Source organism: Athene cunicularia, assembly GCF_003259725.1.
Source record: "Athene cunicularia isolate RWA chromosome Z unlocalized genomic scaffold, athCun1 chrZ_part1, whole genome shotgun sequence".
Classification (NCBI taxonomy): domain Eukaryota; kingdom Metazoa; phylum Chordata; class Aves; order Strigiformes; family Strigidae; genus Athene; species Athene cunicularia.
The window spans coordinates 19819596-19839487 of NW_020799142.1; the positions used below are offsets into that span (position 1 = coordinate 19819596).

Below are 19892 nucleotides of genomic sequence, written 5' to 3' on the forward strand. Positions count from 1 at the left end.
TAAATTTGGAGTTGCCTTTTACAAGTATGTGATCTCAAAGGCAAAGACAAGGAGAACCAGAAACAGCAAGCACAAAATCTGTTCTGAATGCACATTTGTGAACTTAATTTCCTGTTGGTACAGTGGTGATTTGACGACATACATCTTATTAAAGCTGTGAGAGATATCCAATTTAAACTCTGCATGTCTGGCAATGCTAGATCATTGTTTTGCTTTTTTCATAGTGCCACTTCAACAAAACAATTGTACATTATTTTGAAACCTGCATAAAAGTCTATCTAATCTGTAGTTTTGGACTTTTGCTGTTATCTCACAAACACAATAAGCAAATAGTTTCTCCAAAAATTGTCTTGCAGGTAAACCAAAGGTGAAATACTGATTTTTTTTTCCTGAAGTCTTAGTACCTGAAAAATCAGGGGTCTCCTCCTCAGTTGAAAAATAATCTTTTGAAAGTGTAATGTCTTTTGATGAAGTCTTTTATAAGAGATGAAATGGAAATGAGAATTGAAAAAAAAAAAATGAAATTATAAATTGACAAATAATTAAATTTAGCATGGATATGGATGCACAAGGTGTTGAATTACACTTGTTTAACTTAAAGATAAGTGTCTAACACTGAAGGAACATAATGTCTGATATTTTTAGAGATTAACAAAAGTATTTTTTCCCTTGAGACTAAACTGCTGTGATACAAGATTATTAGAGGTAGGTGGAGTTAAAAGCTGGTACAAAATGAGGAGTCTGACACTGTGAGTACAGGTACAGACTTCCCAGTAGCTCCTGGGCTGAATTCAAGGCAATGGTTTTTATCTTTTGTCTCCTCTTTCATACCTTCACACAGTCCTGCTCAGTGGTAGCACTGGATCCTAAGCCAGCCTCAGTAGGAGTAGAGCACTGAGTGGCACGGAGTTCCCCTAAAAGGATTTTAATCTCCCAGCTTGTTCTGCGGAGTCTATGTTTGTTAATTTTCTTCTTACTAAATCCATTTTTCTTTTCTCTCATTTGTGAAAAGCAAAATCTCTGTGGTTGGTTGAGAGGATATTAATAAGTGCCTTAAAGCACATACAGTTTCAAGTTTTATGGGCTGATCTTTGCATGTTTGTGCACTCTCATCACTATATTACATTTGAAGCAATGAACTGTGCCTTACTAGAAAGCTAAGCTGCTTTGTAGGTAAAATAAATACCTCTGTGGTTATATATGAAGAAAAGTCCCATTCGTTGTATTTAACAGTTTTCATTTTAGCCTGGATTGCAGTCATTAGTTAACCATGCAACTGAAAACTGTTATTTATTTTTCTGTGACTTCATGAATATCACTTACATGTATTAAAAATGTTTATTCCATAGTGAGGAATTTTTTTCTTGTACTAAATCAAAAATCATGAAGCAAAGGTAGGTTTGTGTCTATGAAAAAAGTAAGAAAAGAGTAGAACGACTGTGAATCACTTGAAAAATATACTTGATGACAGTGTTACACTATGGGAGTTGTACCAGATTATATGGGAAATACAATAGTACAGACACCCACAGTCCCCAGAACAAAAATCTAGCTACTCATTGTACCACTCATTGACACGCATTGTATAAACACTTGTATATTTGTGAAAACACAAGTTTTCAGAATCATCAATATTTCATGAAGAGTAAAAAGTCTCCCATCAGTAGTGCTTGGAAATGAAATAGTTCATGCTTTTTAGCATCTGACGCAGAACAGATTCACTGCTGTGAGGAAGAGAAATTCTGTCAATATTATGTGTGGACAGGTTAATATATAACACACCTTAGAAGGAATTAAGCATCAATGACAGCTATAAAGAACCAGAAATGGAGGTGTATGTATCTTGCTTTGTCATTCTCTTAACACCAGATAATGTTCTTCATAATATTGATACTTAAAGCAAGGGGACAAACTTAGAATGTGAGAAAGAGGTTAATACCCTTCCTGAGCCATTATTTAAAGTTCACAGCTGGCCTATTTTTAGTCTACCATGTGAGAAGATGTTCACTGAAAATAGATACAGATCATGTGTCCTTGCAGAATATAGAACATCAGGACATTTCATTTCCAAAGAACATAATTGGGACTGGGAGCAGAATCTTCTTTCCTCTTACCTTTTTGCTTGTAGATTATAAGTTCAGTTGTACAAGCAGACACTCTTACATGAGTTATATTAACCTCTAAATATATAACTGAAATTAATTTGAAATACAGTTCTAATGGGACACATTAATTAGTTAAACTTTGATTTTTTTAACATTAAATGTACAAATATGTACAGTTGTACACAAATATATATGTTCATGTACACATATGTGTGGGAGATAATATATATGCGCATATATATATATATATACACATATACAGAGACTTTCAAGCCTTTACATGCAAACACATGTGCCAAAGACGTATCTATTAGGAGAATACTAGTGAATACTCTGTTGATATCTTTGCATACTACTAAGTACATACATTTCATTATGTATTCCAATATGGTCTTTATGTTTCTCAGTTTTACAGTATATCTCAACATATATTTCCTATGCCACCGGTCTATGTTTATAATATATTACCTTAAAATGACAAGGGTTTTAAGAGCTATCCTATGATATAAAATCAATATCGATAAATTTATTCATAAAATTAGAGATTAAGATGTAGTCAAATAATTTGAAAATCTATCTGAATAAATTATTAGAACATATTTCTTATGGAAATAAGCCTATATTTACTTCATGAACTGAGTAATGTAATTATATTTAAATGGTATTAACGATTATATAAATTTAAAACTTTGGGCAAGGAGATGAACTGAAATTGTTTTGAAAAAGAAAATTTAACTGATGTAAAGAAGGTGGCACTGCCTATGCACCTGCATCCTGTGGCTGCCAGGTCTCATGCACAGATGCTAATGGGAGTTCCGGAGTTCCCTGCTGTCTTGTCATCAGGCCCCCTTGCTTTCAATGCATGTCTAGTCCTGGAGGGAAAGCACAAGCACAAATATTTAAGACCTTAGTGACTGCATGCAGAGAGCAAGCATAGCATAATTACTAAATGTAGATGACAGAAGGCTACAGGTATCATCCCTGGTTTCTTGTTTATTATTTACATAGCTGCTTCCTCTCCATGCTCCCTAGAACAAAAATTTTCAGGATGTACAAATGGATGTGCTGTGCATCCTTGATCGGTCAGGTCTTGACCATGATTTTGGCTTCTAGTTGTAATGTGACTCTGTTACTCTGATACCATGTCATTATAAAGTGTGTCTGCCCACTGGATATTTAGTCTGATGCATTACTTTACCTCTTATTACTAATCCATATGGACCAGTTTACTCCTCCCAGTTTTCCTTCTCTTTTCTCCACATGATCTGCTATCAAGGGTGTTCTTGTCACCATGCCTATTTGAACTTCTCAGAATTTCTTCCACTCTTTTTTACCTCCCACAGCATTTAGGCATTTCTTTACCTTGCTGCTACCAATATTAGCCTAAGTGACACTCTCAAGCAAATTCTACCTTCAGGGCTGTCTGGCTATCACTCTGCTACGTTATTCCCAGAGACTTCAACTTCATTTTTACCATGCAGTAGTATCTCTTCTGGAGCCTGCTCTCCATATTTCACCCTTACAATTGACCATCATCCTCATGGTTCCCTGCAAAACTGGGCTCTAGAATCAGCTCTTCCAATATTTTTCTGCTGCTGTATGCTTGTGCTCTGGCGCAGAAGCCCACATGTGGGTGATGAGCTCCTTACACTTATGTTGCTACTCACAACATAACATGACTGAGCCCTCGCGCCTGGTCCCACTCCAGCACCCTTTTCAGTAGTTTCCTTTAGAAGGCAAATTCAAATGGTCTCATAATAAGCTTGTCCCAGTTCACACAGCAAAGCAGTGACAAAGGCTGATTCAGAATTAGAAAGGGATTTTGCATCCTCCTTATCTTGCTTTTTATATCCTTTTATATAGATGTGTACTTCTATAACTGACTTAAATATTCTAGCGCATACACAAGCATTCAAGGTTCTGTCACACATTTGTCTAAGAAACCTAAATAAATCTTCTTATTGTTTATAAATGCTATTTTTTGTCACTTTAAGTTATGGATTATATGTAATGTATCAATGTTTAGATTTTGTGTGTTAGATATAGTTAGGAGTTTTATGTTTCTCCCATATGGTAATATAGAGTAGGCCTTCATCAAATAGTTACAAATCAAATTAGATGCAAACAGAAATGTCCTTAAAAAATCTAAACATAATTTCAGTGTGGATATTTCAAGCTCAGCTAACTGGGATTTATCCAGTATAATCAGTAAGATTTAATTTAAGCCACTTAATAATTTTATAGAGAGAGGCTTTGAACCGTTGGATCTTAATTCATAATAAGAAGTAAGTGTTAACCTAGCAATTAACAAGATAACAGTATTTCTGATCCAGAGCTCTTGGAGAGCTTTAAAATAACTCAGTGAACAAATCACCACTGATTTTTAAATAACTGTTTTCCTGTTGTTGTGGTTGTTACTGTGTCAGCTAAACCATACACATAGGGTGCAGGTGAAGCACATTCTCTTGAGAACTACTTCCTTGCTCACTCTGTTGTTTTGGCCATTCGGGTTGCAGGGGACTGGAGAAGGGATGAGAGGACAAAGGGGAGGATGGGATGCCAGAAGCAATTTCTTGCCTGTTGCAGAGCTCACAATGAACTCTCCAGGGGAGCGTTCCTAGCTTCAGTTTCTGATCTTGATCAAACAAGTGCAAATCAGAAATAAGTCAACACAAAAATTTATATCCAAGCCATAGATTTCTATTTCTCCTAAGGCATGTTGATTTTTCATGCCACCTAGTTCTTTGCTCCAGTATTTTTTTTTAGCCCCTGGGTCAGTCCGCTGTTAGCTTCAAACACTGATTTTTTTTTCTCCCTGCTTTCATTCACAAGTTGTTCTCTTCATGGCCTTCCCTTTCTTCAGTGAGAGAAAATGTACTCAGGTGTCACATCCTGTTCTGCACTATAAATGACATATTTTACACAACGAAGCACCCAAATTAATACATTTTACCTAATAAGTCACACAAATGTTAAGCGTAGCTCAGGTGCCTTTGTGAAAATCCACTGTCTCTTGCTCTTTTTCCTTGTCTTATGCACAACTACTCTTCCTTGCGATCAGGTGAATTAAGCATTACCCTGAGAACAGCAGCACTTTTTTCAACATTATTCTAAAACAAAACTTTTTTTTTTTCTGGCCATCAGTTGAAATCTCACTGACTTTGGTGAATATAAGAAGTACTTTTCATTCAGAAAAACTCGTAAGTAGCATTTGAGGGGTTTTTTGGAAGAATATAGTAGAAAAAAACAGTAGCTGACACACAGATCACCTATGAGGTCAACTGCAGATTAACTGGTGTTAGCAAGTGGTTAATACTGGTGTTTCAGTACAAATACACGAGAATTAATATGGCTTCCAGAATCATCAGATCAACAGATAGAGGAGGTGGCTGGAAGCTCCAGAGACAGTGGAAAAGCAATGCTACCGTAGATATTAACCTGTGAGCAAGCAGACTAAACAGTTTTGCAATTATTAGCAAACCCAACTTTCTCCAGTTTCTTAATCACTATTTCAGAAAAACATAAGGAGTGCTTCAATCATTTGTACAGTAAACATGATGATTAATTCACGCCACTCTTCCACATACTAATACAAGTTTCTAATAGAGATACCAATAGGATATGGATACCAGTAGGATTCTGTATACTTCTCACCTCTTAAGAGTCACCTTTCTGCCAGAATTTGACAATACATGTGTTTAAATCTCTAGTCTCACTGGCATAATGGGCCAAACTCAATATTTAAAGAGCTTTACTAAACCAAGAGTTCAGTCTTAAGTGTCACCTTCCCAAGATATTATTTAGTAAATACTCTCATATTAGTGACTATAACACACAAACGTATACACACACACAAATGGGTATGAAGATACTTAGTTACTCAGGGGCAGAAAACTGAAATAGTGATTGTTAAATACATTTTCAAATTGCAGTTTATTTATTTAGTTATTAAAAGGGAATGGTCTCCACAGCAACTATCATACAGCACTAATTCCATATTACCTTCTGTAGTGAACTGTGGGTGTTTATTTACCAAGAGCATATAGGAAATTTGTTCAGCAGTACAGTTCAGAAGGGAGAACCTGCAAGAAGTAGAGATTGGTCGACTGGCCCAAATTTTAAGTACTTACCTGGATTATCAGGACTTCTTAGGCCTTTGAAATTAGACTGGCTATCTCATGATTACAGACTGCCTTAAGACATGGTCTGTATCACTGTTCTCATTTTGATGCCTCTCATCCTTTTCCCAGCTGGACACCAAGCTTATAAGGCATAGAACATTTCAGAACATTAAAGAAGATGAAAGCTAAGTCCCCTTTAAAAATAGCCCAATAGTTAAGGAATAGATGGACAGTTGGGTAGATGAAGATATGGGTAGAGAGTGTCTTCTTTCTTTCCTTCTTTCTTTTACTCTTTTTTAATCTTCTGAATATAATGTAAAATCCAGAGTAGAGAAGTATGAGATGCACAAAATTGCTCTCCCTTAAACTCTATTAAATCAATTAACAACTTGGGGAAAAGATGGATATCCTTCATCAGACTGACTTTATTGGAGGAGGTTTGGTTGAATCATACATTCTCAAAAGGATTATCCTGTCTGCATTTGAATTTAATGCAGTAATAATTCTGAAGCATAAAACATGCATATAGGGAGTTGAAAAGAAAATTCTGATCAAGTAGGGAATGATAGAAAAGTATGCAGAAGGCCAACATTTTATCAATGAAGCCAAGAAAATATAATTGGTCAAATCTATATTCATTCTGCTCAGAAATGCATTAAAAAGATTGCTGTCTCTTAGGAGACAGCAATACTGGCTACCATATGCTCTCTTTAAGGCTGACTTAACATAAACTGAGTTGAATAGAGCTAGACATAAAAAAACCCAACCTGCTTCAAGTCAGGCCTGGTAGAATCCAAGCAGGGGATTTAATTAATCATTTAGCTGGAAAACCTGTTTATTTCTCCCTTCCTTTTGCCTGCCTAAGATTACCTCACATCTGGCTGGAAATTTTTCTTCACCTGAGCAACCTGTATGCAGGTGTGCTGGAGGTCTTGGGGACCTGAGGGCTTTGAAAATATAAATGGACAGACTGACCACTGTTTTTCAATGCAACTGAGATCATGTGGCCTGTATGCCTTAGATCAGAGTTTTTTCAGGTTTTGTGCTTTGTTTGTAGGTCAAACACATAGGTTACCTCAGAGCAGAGCATTCATGGGCTTTAAAATATATAGCCAAAGGAGCTAAAGAGTGAAGTTTTCTAAAACATACACACAATGCAATATCTAGTTAACAGAATGGCAAAATCAAAATCCTGAAGAAAAAAGAATTGTGTTTCTCCACGCAGCTCTAGACATAAATGATGGTATCCAGAAGTTACCTTATTTGTAAGTAAAATTTAAGCAGAATCTATATGTTAAAACTGATCAGTGTAATTGAAAAACAACCATGGCAATCACATTCAAAGAGAAAAATGTATACTGTTGTTACTACCTGTATGAAAGCCTTAGAGCAAAATCTATTTTTAAATAAGTTACACTTATATACTTATATAAGCTCTGTATATTCACAGATTGTGTCAAAGCAATCTGAACAATTTCAGGTGCACCAGGAAGAATACTGCATCCCATTGCCACATGTAGATTTTCTGCCATTAAATAAGTTGTGAGCTAATGATATAGTCATTCCCTCAGTGGGATACTAATCCTAGTCCTCCTGAAAGCCTGTTGTCATAAAACCTCTGAGAACTTAATATCAGTGAGATGTCTCCTTTCTGCCAAAGTTAACTATAATTGACCAATGGTTTAAAAAATTACAGGAAATCGTAAACATGTATAGAATATGACTCCTTAAAACAGTTTAAGTATATTTAACCTGCTCATACAGCTCCAAATCCCTAAATATCATGCTTTTTCCTATAGTTCTCTCTTAATCACTTGCTCAGTAATTCTTCTTCTCTGAGTTATTTCCAAGGGTAAAAATATCTTCCTCAATAAAGTGCTGTCTTCCTTTCAATGACCAGGAAATTAAGACTGATTTAGATTCTTATCCTTTGAAAGCATAGTGTAAAAGAGGGACACTCAGAAAAAAGTGCTTTGTTAGAGTTATGCACTAGATTTTTATAGTAGTATGTAGAAGTGACCTAATGAAACTTAAGCTATTTTTTGGTATAGTCATAAACGGACTTTGGTGGCCTACATGTAAGAAGGAATAGTTTGTAGATGGAAGTAGTGCCTTTTATTAGCTCAGTTGGATTAGCGGGAAAAGCAAAGAACCTTTCAGGCATACAGAACTTTCAAGAACTTTGCCTGCTTTTTTCTACCCACTGCTTTTTCCAGTCAGTCTAGCTAAAAGCATTACCTCTATCTAAAAATCTTACCGTGGAGAAAAGGTCATAAAAACCCTTGAAGATGCCACTGGAGAAGCTGGCCATCATTGTGCCCTGGTCACAGCCAGGACAGCCTTGTGACTGCCTTTGTAAGTGTGACATCTCGAGATGCATCAGAGCAGTCATCCCAAAATATTGAACCCACAGAAACTGGAATATCTGATGGTTTCACATCAGTTTGAAAAAATAGCCATGAAGGCCAAGATGAGTAATAAACCCAGTACAGTATAAAGGAGCAGGAGCCAGTGTAATTACCTAGCCAATCTGTTATGTAAAGTAGACTATTGCACCTCCGCCTTAGTTATTGTGTACAGAGACCAATACCTGAACTAGATCAACACTTGCTCCATATAGGTCTGAATCACTCTTGCCCTTTAACCACTTCAGCTATGTAGGACACTCCTAATACTTTCCTCAGGCTTCACTTGGTATTTTCTCCAGTTAGAGATGAGACAAAATCATTATTATGTAATGACGATATCATATTGGGCAGCATAATCTGGTTCCAGCCTGACCTCAAAGAATTAACTAAATGAAAATACAAGATTGTTATCTGCACAAAATGTCAACTTTTAACTTGGCAGTTTGTTCTTTTGTTACTTATCTTTTAAAACACAGAGCACTTTCTCCCAGTACTTTCTGAGTTACATAAAACACGTTCATAATCTTTACTGTTTCTTTCTTTTCAAGATGATATTTAAAGTAATACACAAAAATCTGAAATTGCAGCACTGCCTGTGATTAAGATTCAGGGAAATGTATTTTACTTGCTCTGAATGATCTCATATTTTAATAAAAGAACACTTTAAAGAAAAACAAAGCACTTAAAAATGACACATGTCTTTCTCAGTAATTTTCCACCTTTTAATGTCTTAAATAAGGAAAGTTTGTACTTTAACATAAACTTTCACAGAAAACTAATCAACAAAATGAATGCATTACTGAGACATAACAACTGAAATTACCACAGCAGGGTGGTTTTGTAGCTACGTTGGTACCTTCATTAGGCACCTCAGGCTGAGCAGGTAATGTGTGTGTATATATAAGTATATCCAGATATAGTTTTTATATTGAGAGAGAAATGTGGGCAAAAGATAGAGCCGTACGAGGACATGAGGTTCCAAGGGTGAAATCCTGTGACCAAGGGTGTGATTTGTAGGGATTCTCAAGATGAAATTAATTCCTTTCTGTTGGGCTGGACTGGCTCTGCACAGTGGAGTCATGCAGGTGTGAATTCTCCCCTCTCTCTCTATCATGCTCCTCTGTGATGCTGTTAAGAGACATTACTGATCACTTACATTTTCTTCCAAGTTTTCATTTGTTTACTTCATCTGCCCTACTTCTCAGCTTTCTCTCCAGACACCTTTTCTCCGGATTTTGTGCTCTCACTCTTTTCAGGCATTTCAGTTTCTCAATCTGTTTTTAATGTCAACCTTCCTGCCTCCTTTTTTTTCCTTTTCTTCTAAGTCTTTGTGTTCCTTTTTTTTTTTTTTGTTTTCTTCCCATTCTCTCTTAATACTACTCCACCTAGATCTATTTTACTCTTCCGTTCTGATCATGATTGGAGTTGAACCTTCCACTTGCCCAGCCTTTTCTGTGCTTTCCCACCACCTTCTGTATAATTTCCAGTCATTTTTTTCTTTCTTTGGTAATTTCCTTTTTCTGCTTCCTGTTCATGCAAGACAAGCTCTTCACTTTCAGAAACAGAAAACAAGCAGCAAGTCTACTGAAAAGTCCCTGAGCAAGACAAGTAGTAGTTTTTGCCAGCTTTCCAGCAGTCTCGTACAGAGCTGAGGATATAGTCTGGGACTCCTCGCATGATGCCACCATACTGCAAGCAGCAGGAGCAGAGAATAACTTTCCCTTGGGAGAGAGATGGTGGCTGAAGCTTTTCAGAGAAGTGAAGTATTTAGATGAGAAGGAAAACAGGCTTCTCCTCATCCTTTAGAAAGATGGTCAGATAGAATCTCTTTAGAATACTTACTCCCTTATACAAAATATACTTAAAGGAGTAGCCTGTGATTACTTCTCTTGACTTAATGACTCGGCAGGATTTGCTGATCTTGAATGTCAGTGACACCCATTTGGTAGTTCACGCTTTGCAGTGCTGTTGCTTGAGATAATTTTTGGATTCAGGCAAAAAGCACACATCTTGCATCAAATTTTCCACATGGTTTTACAAGCAAGACTGGGTTGTGAGGTTTTTTAAAGCTCTGACTCTGATGTCATCTGTGTAGATATTATTGTCCCATAGTGTTACACCAGTAGCATCCATATCTTTGCCTGCTGGGTGGGAGTTGTAACCAGACTGTTCTTCCTTTCTACAAGCAGGAGTCTCACAGTCATTACAAATCTCAGTGCTCTTTTTCTCACATCTTTTCTGTTCCAGTTCCTGACATGTATTCCTGTACATTTGAAGCTTCATGCAACCATGAATAAGTCTATTCTTAGTCTCAGATCTGTCTCCTCCATGTCTTAATCCAAGCCATTTACACTTAGCCATGGAGTCCATACATGATGCAGTGTTTCAGGCATGCCAAAACACTCATAAGAAGGGGAAGTTATGGCAATCAGAGAGGGTGAGAGAAAGTGAGGCAATACAGAAAAGTGTTGGAAGAGGAGTGTTATTCTATTTCCATCCCTTATAAATAATTCTTAGATAAAATGTTCTTGTTGGAATCATACCCTCACTGAATTCAATTGGAATTTAGTGATTGACTTTAAAGATGTAGCATCTTACTCTTCATTCACTCTAACCCGATAATTCTGGAATTAAATCTGTGTTAAAGTATAGCTACACAAATTTTGGTTTTGGTTTTTTTTAATCTCCTTGGCTCATTCCAGAGGAAAAAAAGAGGAGGGAAAAAAAAGGCTTGTACAACGTTTGTCTAAGTGTATAGATTTGATGCTCTTGAGACCAGTGTTAAAGAGAATCACTGTACTGCCCTTTCTTAAGAATCAATGTTCATTTCTGCTTGGAGACACTTCTATTTCGATCTTGCTATTATATAATGACACTTTCTTGCGGGATTGTCAGAAGATATCATAAGTCTATCCTAGGAGTAGCAGTAGAAAATAATTTTGCCATGTTTTTTTTCTTTCTTAAATGGAAAATAAGACATTGCTGGAGATAACAGCTTTCTGCTTCCCAGGTGCCTGGTGAGACATTTTATTTCACATTATTTTTCAAGTTCTACTTGTCACGTCCCGTTCAGACGAGGGGGACAAGTGACTCAGATTCGCAAATCCCCAATTGGAGCGGACAACAAGTCTCCAAGCATTTATTAACTACCTACAATGTACTAATTGAACACATGATAATTGGCTAAGTACAGAGCAAGTTGTGGCGAGCAATAGAATATGCTTTGCATTTTTTAATAGAAAAAAGAAAAGAGGAAGATAGAGGGAATGGGGAAATACAGATCACCGGTCTGGGTTCCTGCACTGATCCCGCTGGCGAGGGTTCCAGGAGATGGCCGTCTTTTTTGCTGGTATCAGTCTTCTTTGCTTCACTGCTCTCTCCAGATGGCCGAAGGGGGGCAGGGAGAGTGGGTCAGATTGAGAGAGCGAGCCCTTTCTTCTCCCCTTTGATTTATACCCGCTTTCCTTGGGTCCGTCCCCTAGGTTGACCCACAGACCTACGTATCCCATGTACGGGGAGGGGTAAGGTGTTTCATGGGATGATGTAATTAGCATGATCATGACAGCCCTCATTAGCATATTGAGGGGTGTTAACTTTAATATGCATTTCATGGATAATGAAGCAAAGTTCATTCACCAGACACATGGCCCTTGAAATGTGCTCAGGTGCCTCAGAGCAGAGCCGTCCTGTCTCCACAGGGCTCTCTCCCCCAGCGACATCGGGCAGCGTTATCAGCTTCGGCCTCCACAGCATGCACCCTGTTACTCATGGTTTTGTCTTGCGAGTGTTTGAGGCATTTCTTCAATCAGCCTCAACTTTTGCTTTCCCAGGTTGTTTGTCTTAGTTTCTCACAGGCCTGGTTTCTCGTCTCTCACACTACTGAACTTACTTTGAAAGGACATAATTTCTCAGAGAAAGGCAGTTGTTTCTTCACTCTTAGATCATGCCCACACTTCTTAACTGACTCAGTAGCCGATGGCTTCCTTTCAAAGGGAGATTCCCACCTCCTTCCCAGATACCAGGAGACTGATTTGAAGAATTTGTTATGGTTTTATTGCTTGTACTGTGGAATTATCTGAAGTTCCCCATCAAGTCTGCAAGCAGGATATTACGGGGTGGGGGTGGGAGGAGAAGAAAGGAATTTGTCTCAACTGTAAACAAGTATATCTAAGCTTGCTGCTCGGAGAGTTAGCTGCATGGGATATATGAGATACATGAGACAGCAGATGCATGGGAGGTTGAAAAAAGCAACTTCCAGCAGGAGTGCGTTGGGTCTCAGTCAATGGGGTGAGAGCACTGGAAGGTGAGATGTCTCCTTTACATCAATCACAAAGCCTTGGCTTAGTGTAATCAATGCTAGGGATACTCCACTGACAAATTCTGTTTCCCTTTACAAAGCAGTTAGGTGACTTATAAATGTGTTTTTATTTTCTCTGTGTGCATTTATATACAGATGATCATATATGCTTTTCCTGTCATGTTTGAGTTGTTAACTCAGTAGATGTTGCTTGCCTGAGCCCCTCTCCATATGCAATACTGATTATCAGCTCTTCAATACACTGTTAAATCTGTATGACAATGGGCCACCTAGATTTTCCAAAGTAATATCTGCAAGTATGAGCTTTAAACTCTTTCAGAAATTGTTCATTTTTTAAGAAATTTGAAGCAATTAGAATATTTATAGCTTTTTGGTACTAACACTTTCATGTAGATGTACTCACAGTTGGAAGTGTAAATATAAATATTCTTGGTGGACATCCTTAAGGCCTGTAGCAGTCTTAGGAAAATAGCAGTACTTTCTTCCTATAAGGGTCTACTATATTTGTGTGTCTTTGAACGACAGGAATGTATGCCTCTGTATTTATAAAATGAATTAAATTATGGGAAGGAAATATTCCTATTGATTTCAGCTGGTCCTGCAACTAACTGGAATGTACATTTAAATTACCACTGGAGATGTTCTGATCAAGAAGATGTTACTGGTGTAATATTTGAAAACACAGGGCTTGTGTAACTTTATGACTTGATACAGTTATTGCAACAGCTAATCTTGTCAGGCGGTATAATTCCTATTTAATTTTTATCATTCTGTCATATTTTTCCCCTTAAAATCCAAGGGGAATAATAAGATATGAAAAATCACCTGAAGAAGACAACGTTTCACCTCAGAAATACAAATCAGACTGCACTGCTGTTTCAATCACTTCACTAGAAACAGATTAAAATATAATGAAAAGATTAAAAAATTAGGCACAAAAAGAAATACAGAAAAGTCCAATATCAGGCATAAAGAACTTCTTTGTGAAGAAAGCAAAAAGTCTTTTTTTCAATGCCCATCATATTTTATATATTTGCTGACTATTTTTGTCATTATGTTTCCCTTCCATTTAGGAGATTGTCAACTTCAACTGTCGGAAACTGGTTGCTACAATGCCTCTTTTTGCTAATGCAGACCCCAATTTTGTGACTGCCATGCTAAGCAAACTGCGATTTGAAGTGTTCCAACCTGGAGATTATATTATCCGAGAAGGGGCTGTGGGTAAAAAGATGTATTTCATTCAGCATGGTGTTGCTGGTGTAATCACCAAATCCAACAAGGAGCTGAAGCTGACAGATGGCTCTTACTTTGGAGGTGAGTAGGAAAAAATGAATTAAAACATTGGAATTAATGCACTAGAACAAAACATTCCATATCAGACACATAGAGACATCAGAATAAGTCTGATGTATTTTGCCTAGACAATTCCAACTGCAGTGAAGAGTGCACAAAATATTTCTGAATAAGCTGTTCAGAGTTTGCTTAGTGTTGTGAGGATAGCTAGTGAAGGTGCAGAATGACCTTCCTAAATTTTGAAGTTACTTTGAATTAAGAGCACTGTTATTTAGCAGACAGTATATAAATATAAATATAATAATTTGCATAGCAATTTTAAAGCTATGTAAATATAAAATAAACAGGATTCATCTTCTCTGAAAACTTAAAGTACTTCTAAAAGGTAAAAATATCACTAAGAATTAAAAATCAGGCAGTGGATAAAAGACCATTATTTATATGGGATATTTTGGTTTTCATTAATATTTCAAGCTGTTATTAGTGCTTTTTCACTGAATTTTAACACTCAACAATGTTTATCCTTCCAGTATATACTATTAGAAACTGGAGTCCCTATCTGAGTAGATAGCCCTCTAACAGATGTATATTAATAAAAACCAGACATGAATTTTAATCCAAATTAATCTGATAGTCCTAATGAAAAACAGGGGGGTTTAGATGAAGGCATCTGAATATTTATGTTTGGATGAAAGTAATTACATATAGTAATTGACTGGTATGAAAATACTGTTCCTTGTGACTGTAAATCGTCTTTGTGAAGTAGACTAGGTGTCTGCTTCTGTGAATTAGCAGCAAGACTGGCTTCTAGAATGATTGAAGATTTGTGTGTACCACTGGCTGCCCATGACAGTTACAGTTAGTTGGTCATTGTATTAATTTTTTGGTGAATCTCATGAATCATCCCAGAACTGTGTCTAAATTATTCAGAAAAAGGTTCACTTGAAAGCCTAATCAGTGGCATTTAGTTGGTATACCGAAGTGGGAAGCTTAGAAAAGTGAATTGGGATCAGTGTTTGAATTGGGCTGTAGAGTTACTTAACTAATCCAATTTTAGAATAATATGCTAAAGCAACTTCTACTGATCTGGCCAGGAGGCCTTGTCACTCTGCAGTAGCCTCTGCAAGGTGATTTGTAACAGTATGTGCAGAAGCACTTTGGTAAAGAGGTCTTGTGTTTATCCCATGGGTTTAAACTGTAGATGCTGAAGACAGGCGATTAAGGAGAAAGAAAAGGTAAATGCTGAGGGTGAAAAAACAGAGCAACCTTGGTCTTGGTCTTCTCTATGCTTAGCAGTGCCCCAGTTTATGAAAATGAGTTTGCAAGAGCCTGCGTGCTGAATCTGACCATAATACTCCTCTGAACCAGCAGAGGATCAGAGGAGATTGCGCATGAAAGTATTTTACGTAACTGTCAGCCTGTTGTTGCAGTGCAAATGACTACTTAGCTCATCCTGTTCATCCGCTACCCTTCTTAGCAGGAATGCAGACATAAAATAAGGTATTTGTAATCTCCAGACACCACAGGAACTTACTACACTGCATACCGAAGCAGTTTTGCATCCAGACTGCAGCTGGGATGAGATAAGGGGTGAAAAATAGGGGCAAATGCATCCCAAGTCTGGCAGCTGCTGGGGCAAATTGAAGAAAATAGCTGCAGCTGAATGTAACCTAGAGCAGCAAGGCAAGACGAGGAAGGACAAGTACACAGGGAGAAAAAGAACCTGAGAAAGGCAGTGCCCTAGGATCGAAAGTGGTATGATTCAGAGATCTTATAACAGAATATCATATAGCTTTATGAACTCCCAGAAGCAGATTTCAGACCCTTGAGAGGAAAGACCTATTTGACTGCAGCTGAAAAGAGAGGAAACAAGCTGTACATTGGATAACTGTGAATTTAAAAGGTTTGGTTTGTCAAAGCAGAAAAAAAAAATCTTATATTCTCTTCTCTCTGGAGAAGACCCTCTTCCCTTGAAATGTGTATCAGAATCTGAGTAAAGTTTCCTGACCAAAGCAGACACAAGAAGAGTTTCACAGTGATAAATTAACAAGCTGGAAGAGTAAACCTGGATCCAAATCCTAAAACCCCTTTTTGCCTAATGGAGACATGCAAAACCTGAGGCTGAGATGCTGTTTAAGAAAAAACTTCAACTGTATTGCTCCCAGGTCTGACACAATAAATCAATATCAGCCCCCGTTCTCTCACAAGCAAGGGAAGGACACATAGGTGGGAGGAGTGTACAATACCTAAACAGATCCTTGTTCAATTTTTTAATGTCTAATAATTTGGAAGTTCCCAGTCCCAGCTCAGAATAGGTAACTGTTGGATGTCAGGTATGTCCCAGCGATGTGTCCCTGGGGCCCTGGCTCTGGGAGGATTCAGGAGGTGTCCCTGGAGAGGCAGGCTCACCTCCAGAACTCATGGAGGTTTTCACCAACATCCTGCCTTGGGTTTGGAAAACGTTTATCAAACTTACAATATGTAAAATGTTTGGGTATTGATGACATTGTATTAGTGGAAAGCTTATGACACCCTGGAGTTGTTGGAGAACTGGAGATTAGTATGAAAGCCAATATTTAATTAAAACCAGAGCAGTGTTGCCAGTATTTTGGAGAGGCTTGAATGGAAACTGTTAGGAGAGTGAGCCTGAAAAGCCAAAAGTTGCAGTAATAAAGAGAGGAAATATCTGAAGGTTTGAAGATGAGGTACTGTTGAACATTTAAATTCTCTTTCCTGATCTTTGCTCTTAATTGACAAACAGGCTTTCCTATGGATCTGGGTGTGTTACAAGTCTCACATGAAACTAGATAAACCTTACAACTGCTTGGAAATTCTCAAAAAGAATGTGCCTGGATAACCACCAGTGGATTAATCAGAATACACTCCCCCTCTGCCTTACATTCTCTGTTGATTTTTGAAAGAGATGCAGAGTGGTGACTCCAGGGAGCCCTCCATATATCTGGGCTTGATTATCTGCCTCTTTCCTCATCTGTGCTCACTGGTTTGTCCTTTCTGGAAGGAAGGAGTAAGTACAAGATAGTAACCTCAGAGATAGTGTGGTTTTTTTGTTGGTGCTGTGGTACTGTGGGAAGAGCATCCTATCCCTTAACCTTCGTATGTGTTTATAAATCTAATCTTCTTGAACTTTGTGTGCAGGAGCATTACTTAGCCCAGCAGCATCCCAGCCCATTTCATCCCAGTAAGTTTTTTCAGACTGCTGATTGAAGAATATTATCATATGTGAGTGTTTATAAGAGGGACAGGAATTAGGCAATGAAGAATACATGAAGCTAATTTTTCACTTTATTGCACAGTTACATCATTATTTCTACATCAGTGAAATTATATAAGCCACAGTTACCAATGGAGAATTCTAGGATTTTAATAATCTATATCTGCTTTAACTGGATTCTCCCGCAATTTTGAGGAAATCTAGCAATACTCATTTTTACCAAATGTCTATGGATTTTTGATGTCTTCCTTCCCTTTTTCCCTCTGTTTTCTAAAATATCTCTCAGTTCCCCTTTATTAGCAATAGGATTGCTGCTACTTTCAGCAAAGCAGTAGATGTGTTTTTACTCTTTACAAATAAAATAGAAACATTGCCCACTGAGACTGACGCAGTTATCATATGAGGGGAAACAAGGTTGCCCTCAATGGAAATTATGACCTCCTTCTAGCTGCTTCTCTAGGGAGAGTGTGAATGAAGAAGGTCAGGGGAGTGGATGGGCAGGGCTATGTTAACATATAGAACAAAACCATGCAGGAGGTTAGAAGAGTGTTGGGAGTGAGATGGAGGTCAACAGAGAGAGGACTACTTGGGTAGGAGTCAGGCTGTGAGTGGTGCAAGGAAATAAGAGACAGAGGAACTGTGAGTGCAGGGGAACGTCATGGGCATGAGATTAGTGGGACAGGGAAAAAAAATGCAAGGGGTAAGAGCATGTCTGAAAAAGGTTAAAGAAACCTTCAGGAGCAGGAAGGTGCTTACACCTATTACTTTTGAACTGCAGGTAGGAAAATCTGACTTCACATGTGTTTGCAGCTTAATTGAATTGCAAGCTTGAGATGAACGCAACTGAATTTGGCCTTCTTGGGATGAAGAATAAGAATCCGGAGGCAGGTGAAAAATGTGGGCAGTTGTATTTTGAGGATGTTGTGATGGGTATATTATTTAATTTTTTGTCATCGTGTTCATGGTTTTGAGTATCTGCAGTTTACAATACTGAAAATGTAAAGTCTTTGTTAGGTACACAGCAGTGGAGAATGAGAGCTCCACAGTTCTTTTGTCTGTCTCAGTGCATATTTGTGTTTCTCTTCTTTGGTAATCCAAACTCAGTTATGCTGTAATCCCAGTAGTAGATGGTAGGGAGTAAATTGCCAGGTTTTGATCCTACTGAACCTTTTCCTCTGAGTACAAGTTGGTTTTATTAAAAATTACTCAAAGACTTCTTGTGATAGGAGGAATTACTGAACAGTTTTAATTCTTCACTAGACATATAAAATTCTTAAAATGCAAAGATTTTGAAGTCTTTACAGATGAAGCACAAGAATATGATTCTTTTGCTTATAGAGAAGCATAGTTCATGATTTATTGAGGCTTTACAAAGTAGAAATAGTAGTGTATCTAATGAGCCTAATACAAATCTAATTTTCTTTGTACCAATAGACATTGGTAGAAACTGGTGTAATGACACTGCTATGAGGCAATTCTAATTTTTGATGGTGTAAATTATATCAGAATCACTCCATAATATTATGTAAATTGGTGATTCAAAATGTCTCGTGATTAATTACAACAACAAACATGCAGGAGTTCAATAAACTGAAGAAAAGTTTGCTTTATAAAAGAACTCCTTTCCAACAGTTTCCTTCTTCTTTCTCAGTTGGCTCCATGTGTGGCTAATAAGGCTCATTTAGTCATCACGATAAGATCTGGCTCTGCAATTTCTCTTTCCCTTCTTGAATGGTGTTTTGCTCCCTGATGCTTTATGATCCTCCACTTCCCTGCATACCCCTAACCCCAACCACAGTCTGCTGGTGTTCACATGCACTCTACTATGGACTGCAAGCTCCTGCTTAAGGAACAAAGGAGAAAAGCAGCTTTTTGCTATTTTATAACTCACCTGAGATTGTTATCCCTGCAAAGATGAAAGTTACAGCTGTCCCAAAGCTATTGTAGAGCACACTGATGAGCCTGAGTGATTTCGTGATGTCCTGTTCTCCTTCAGCTGCCAGCCCTGTAGAGTCTGAGGAATTACTTTGGGCATGCAGTCCTGATCCAACCTAAGCATATGATAAACTGCCATTGTCCTTAACTGGAATGTTAGAGTGGGGCTAACATGCCTACAAAGAGAAGAAGAAATGAATAAATCCAGCACTACCCAACCAGTAAGGTTCAGCACAACATAACGAAGGGGAGATTTCTGGGAATATGTTCAGGACTCTTCTGTTACTTCATTTGTTTTCTTGCTGGAGGACAGAGGACTGATTGTTCACTGTGGTCTCATCCCGCTCTTGCTGTAGTCACTGGCAAAATTTCTCTCAGCCTCAGAGGACACAAGACAAGACTTGTGTCCCTGCTATATCTTTTCCTTTCTCCATCTGTTTTCCCACCTGTGTTTACACAGGCTTTCCTTCATCAGCAACT

The 19892-nt window shown here is 37.8% G+C and overlaps 1 protein-coding gene across 1 annotated transcript in view; it reads left to right on the forward strand.

The window, feature by feature from the left end:
• Positions 1-19892, forward strand: part of HCN1 (hyperpolarization activated cyclic nucleotide gated potassium channel 1) — a 181965-nt gene that overhangs the window by 145449 nt on the left and 16624 nt on the right. The window contains exon 6 of the mRNA XM_026865803.1: positions 14026-14266. Coding sequence (XP_026721604.1) covers positions 14026-14266 — 241 coding nt within the window. The remainder of the gene's footprint in view (positions 1-14025; positions 14267-19892) is intronic.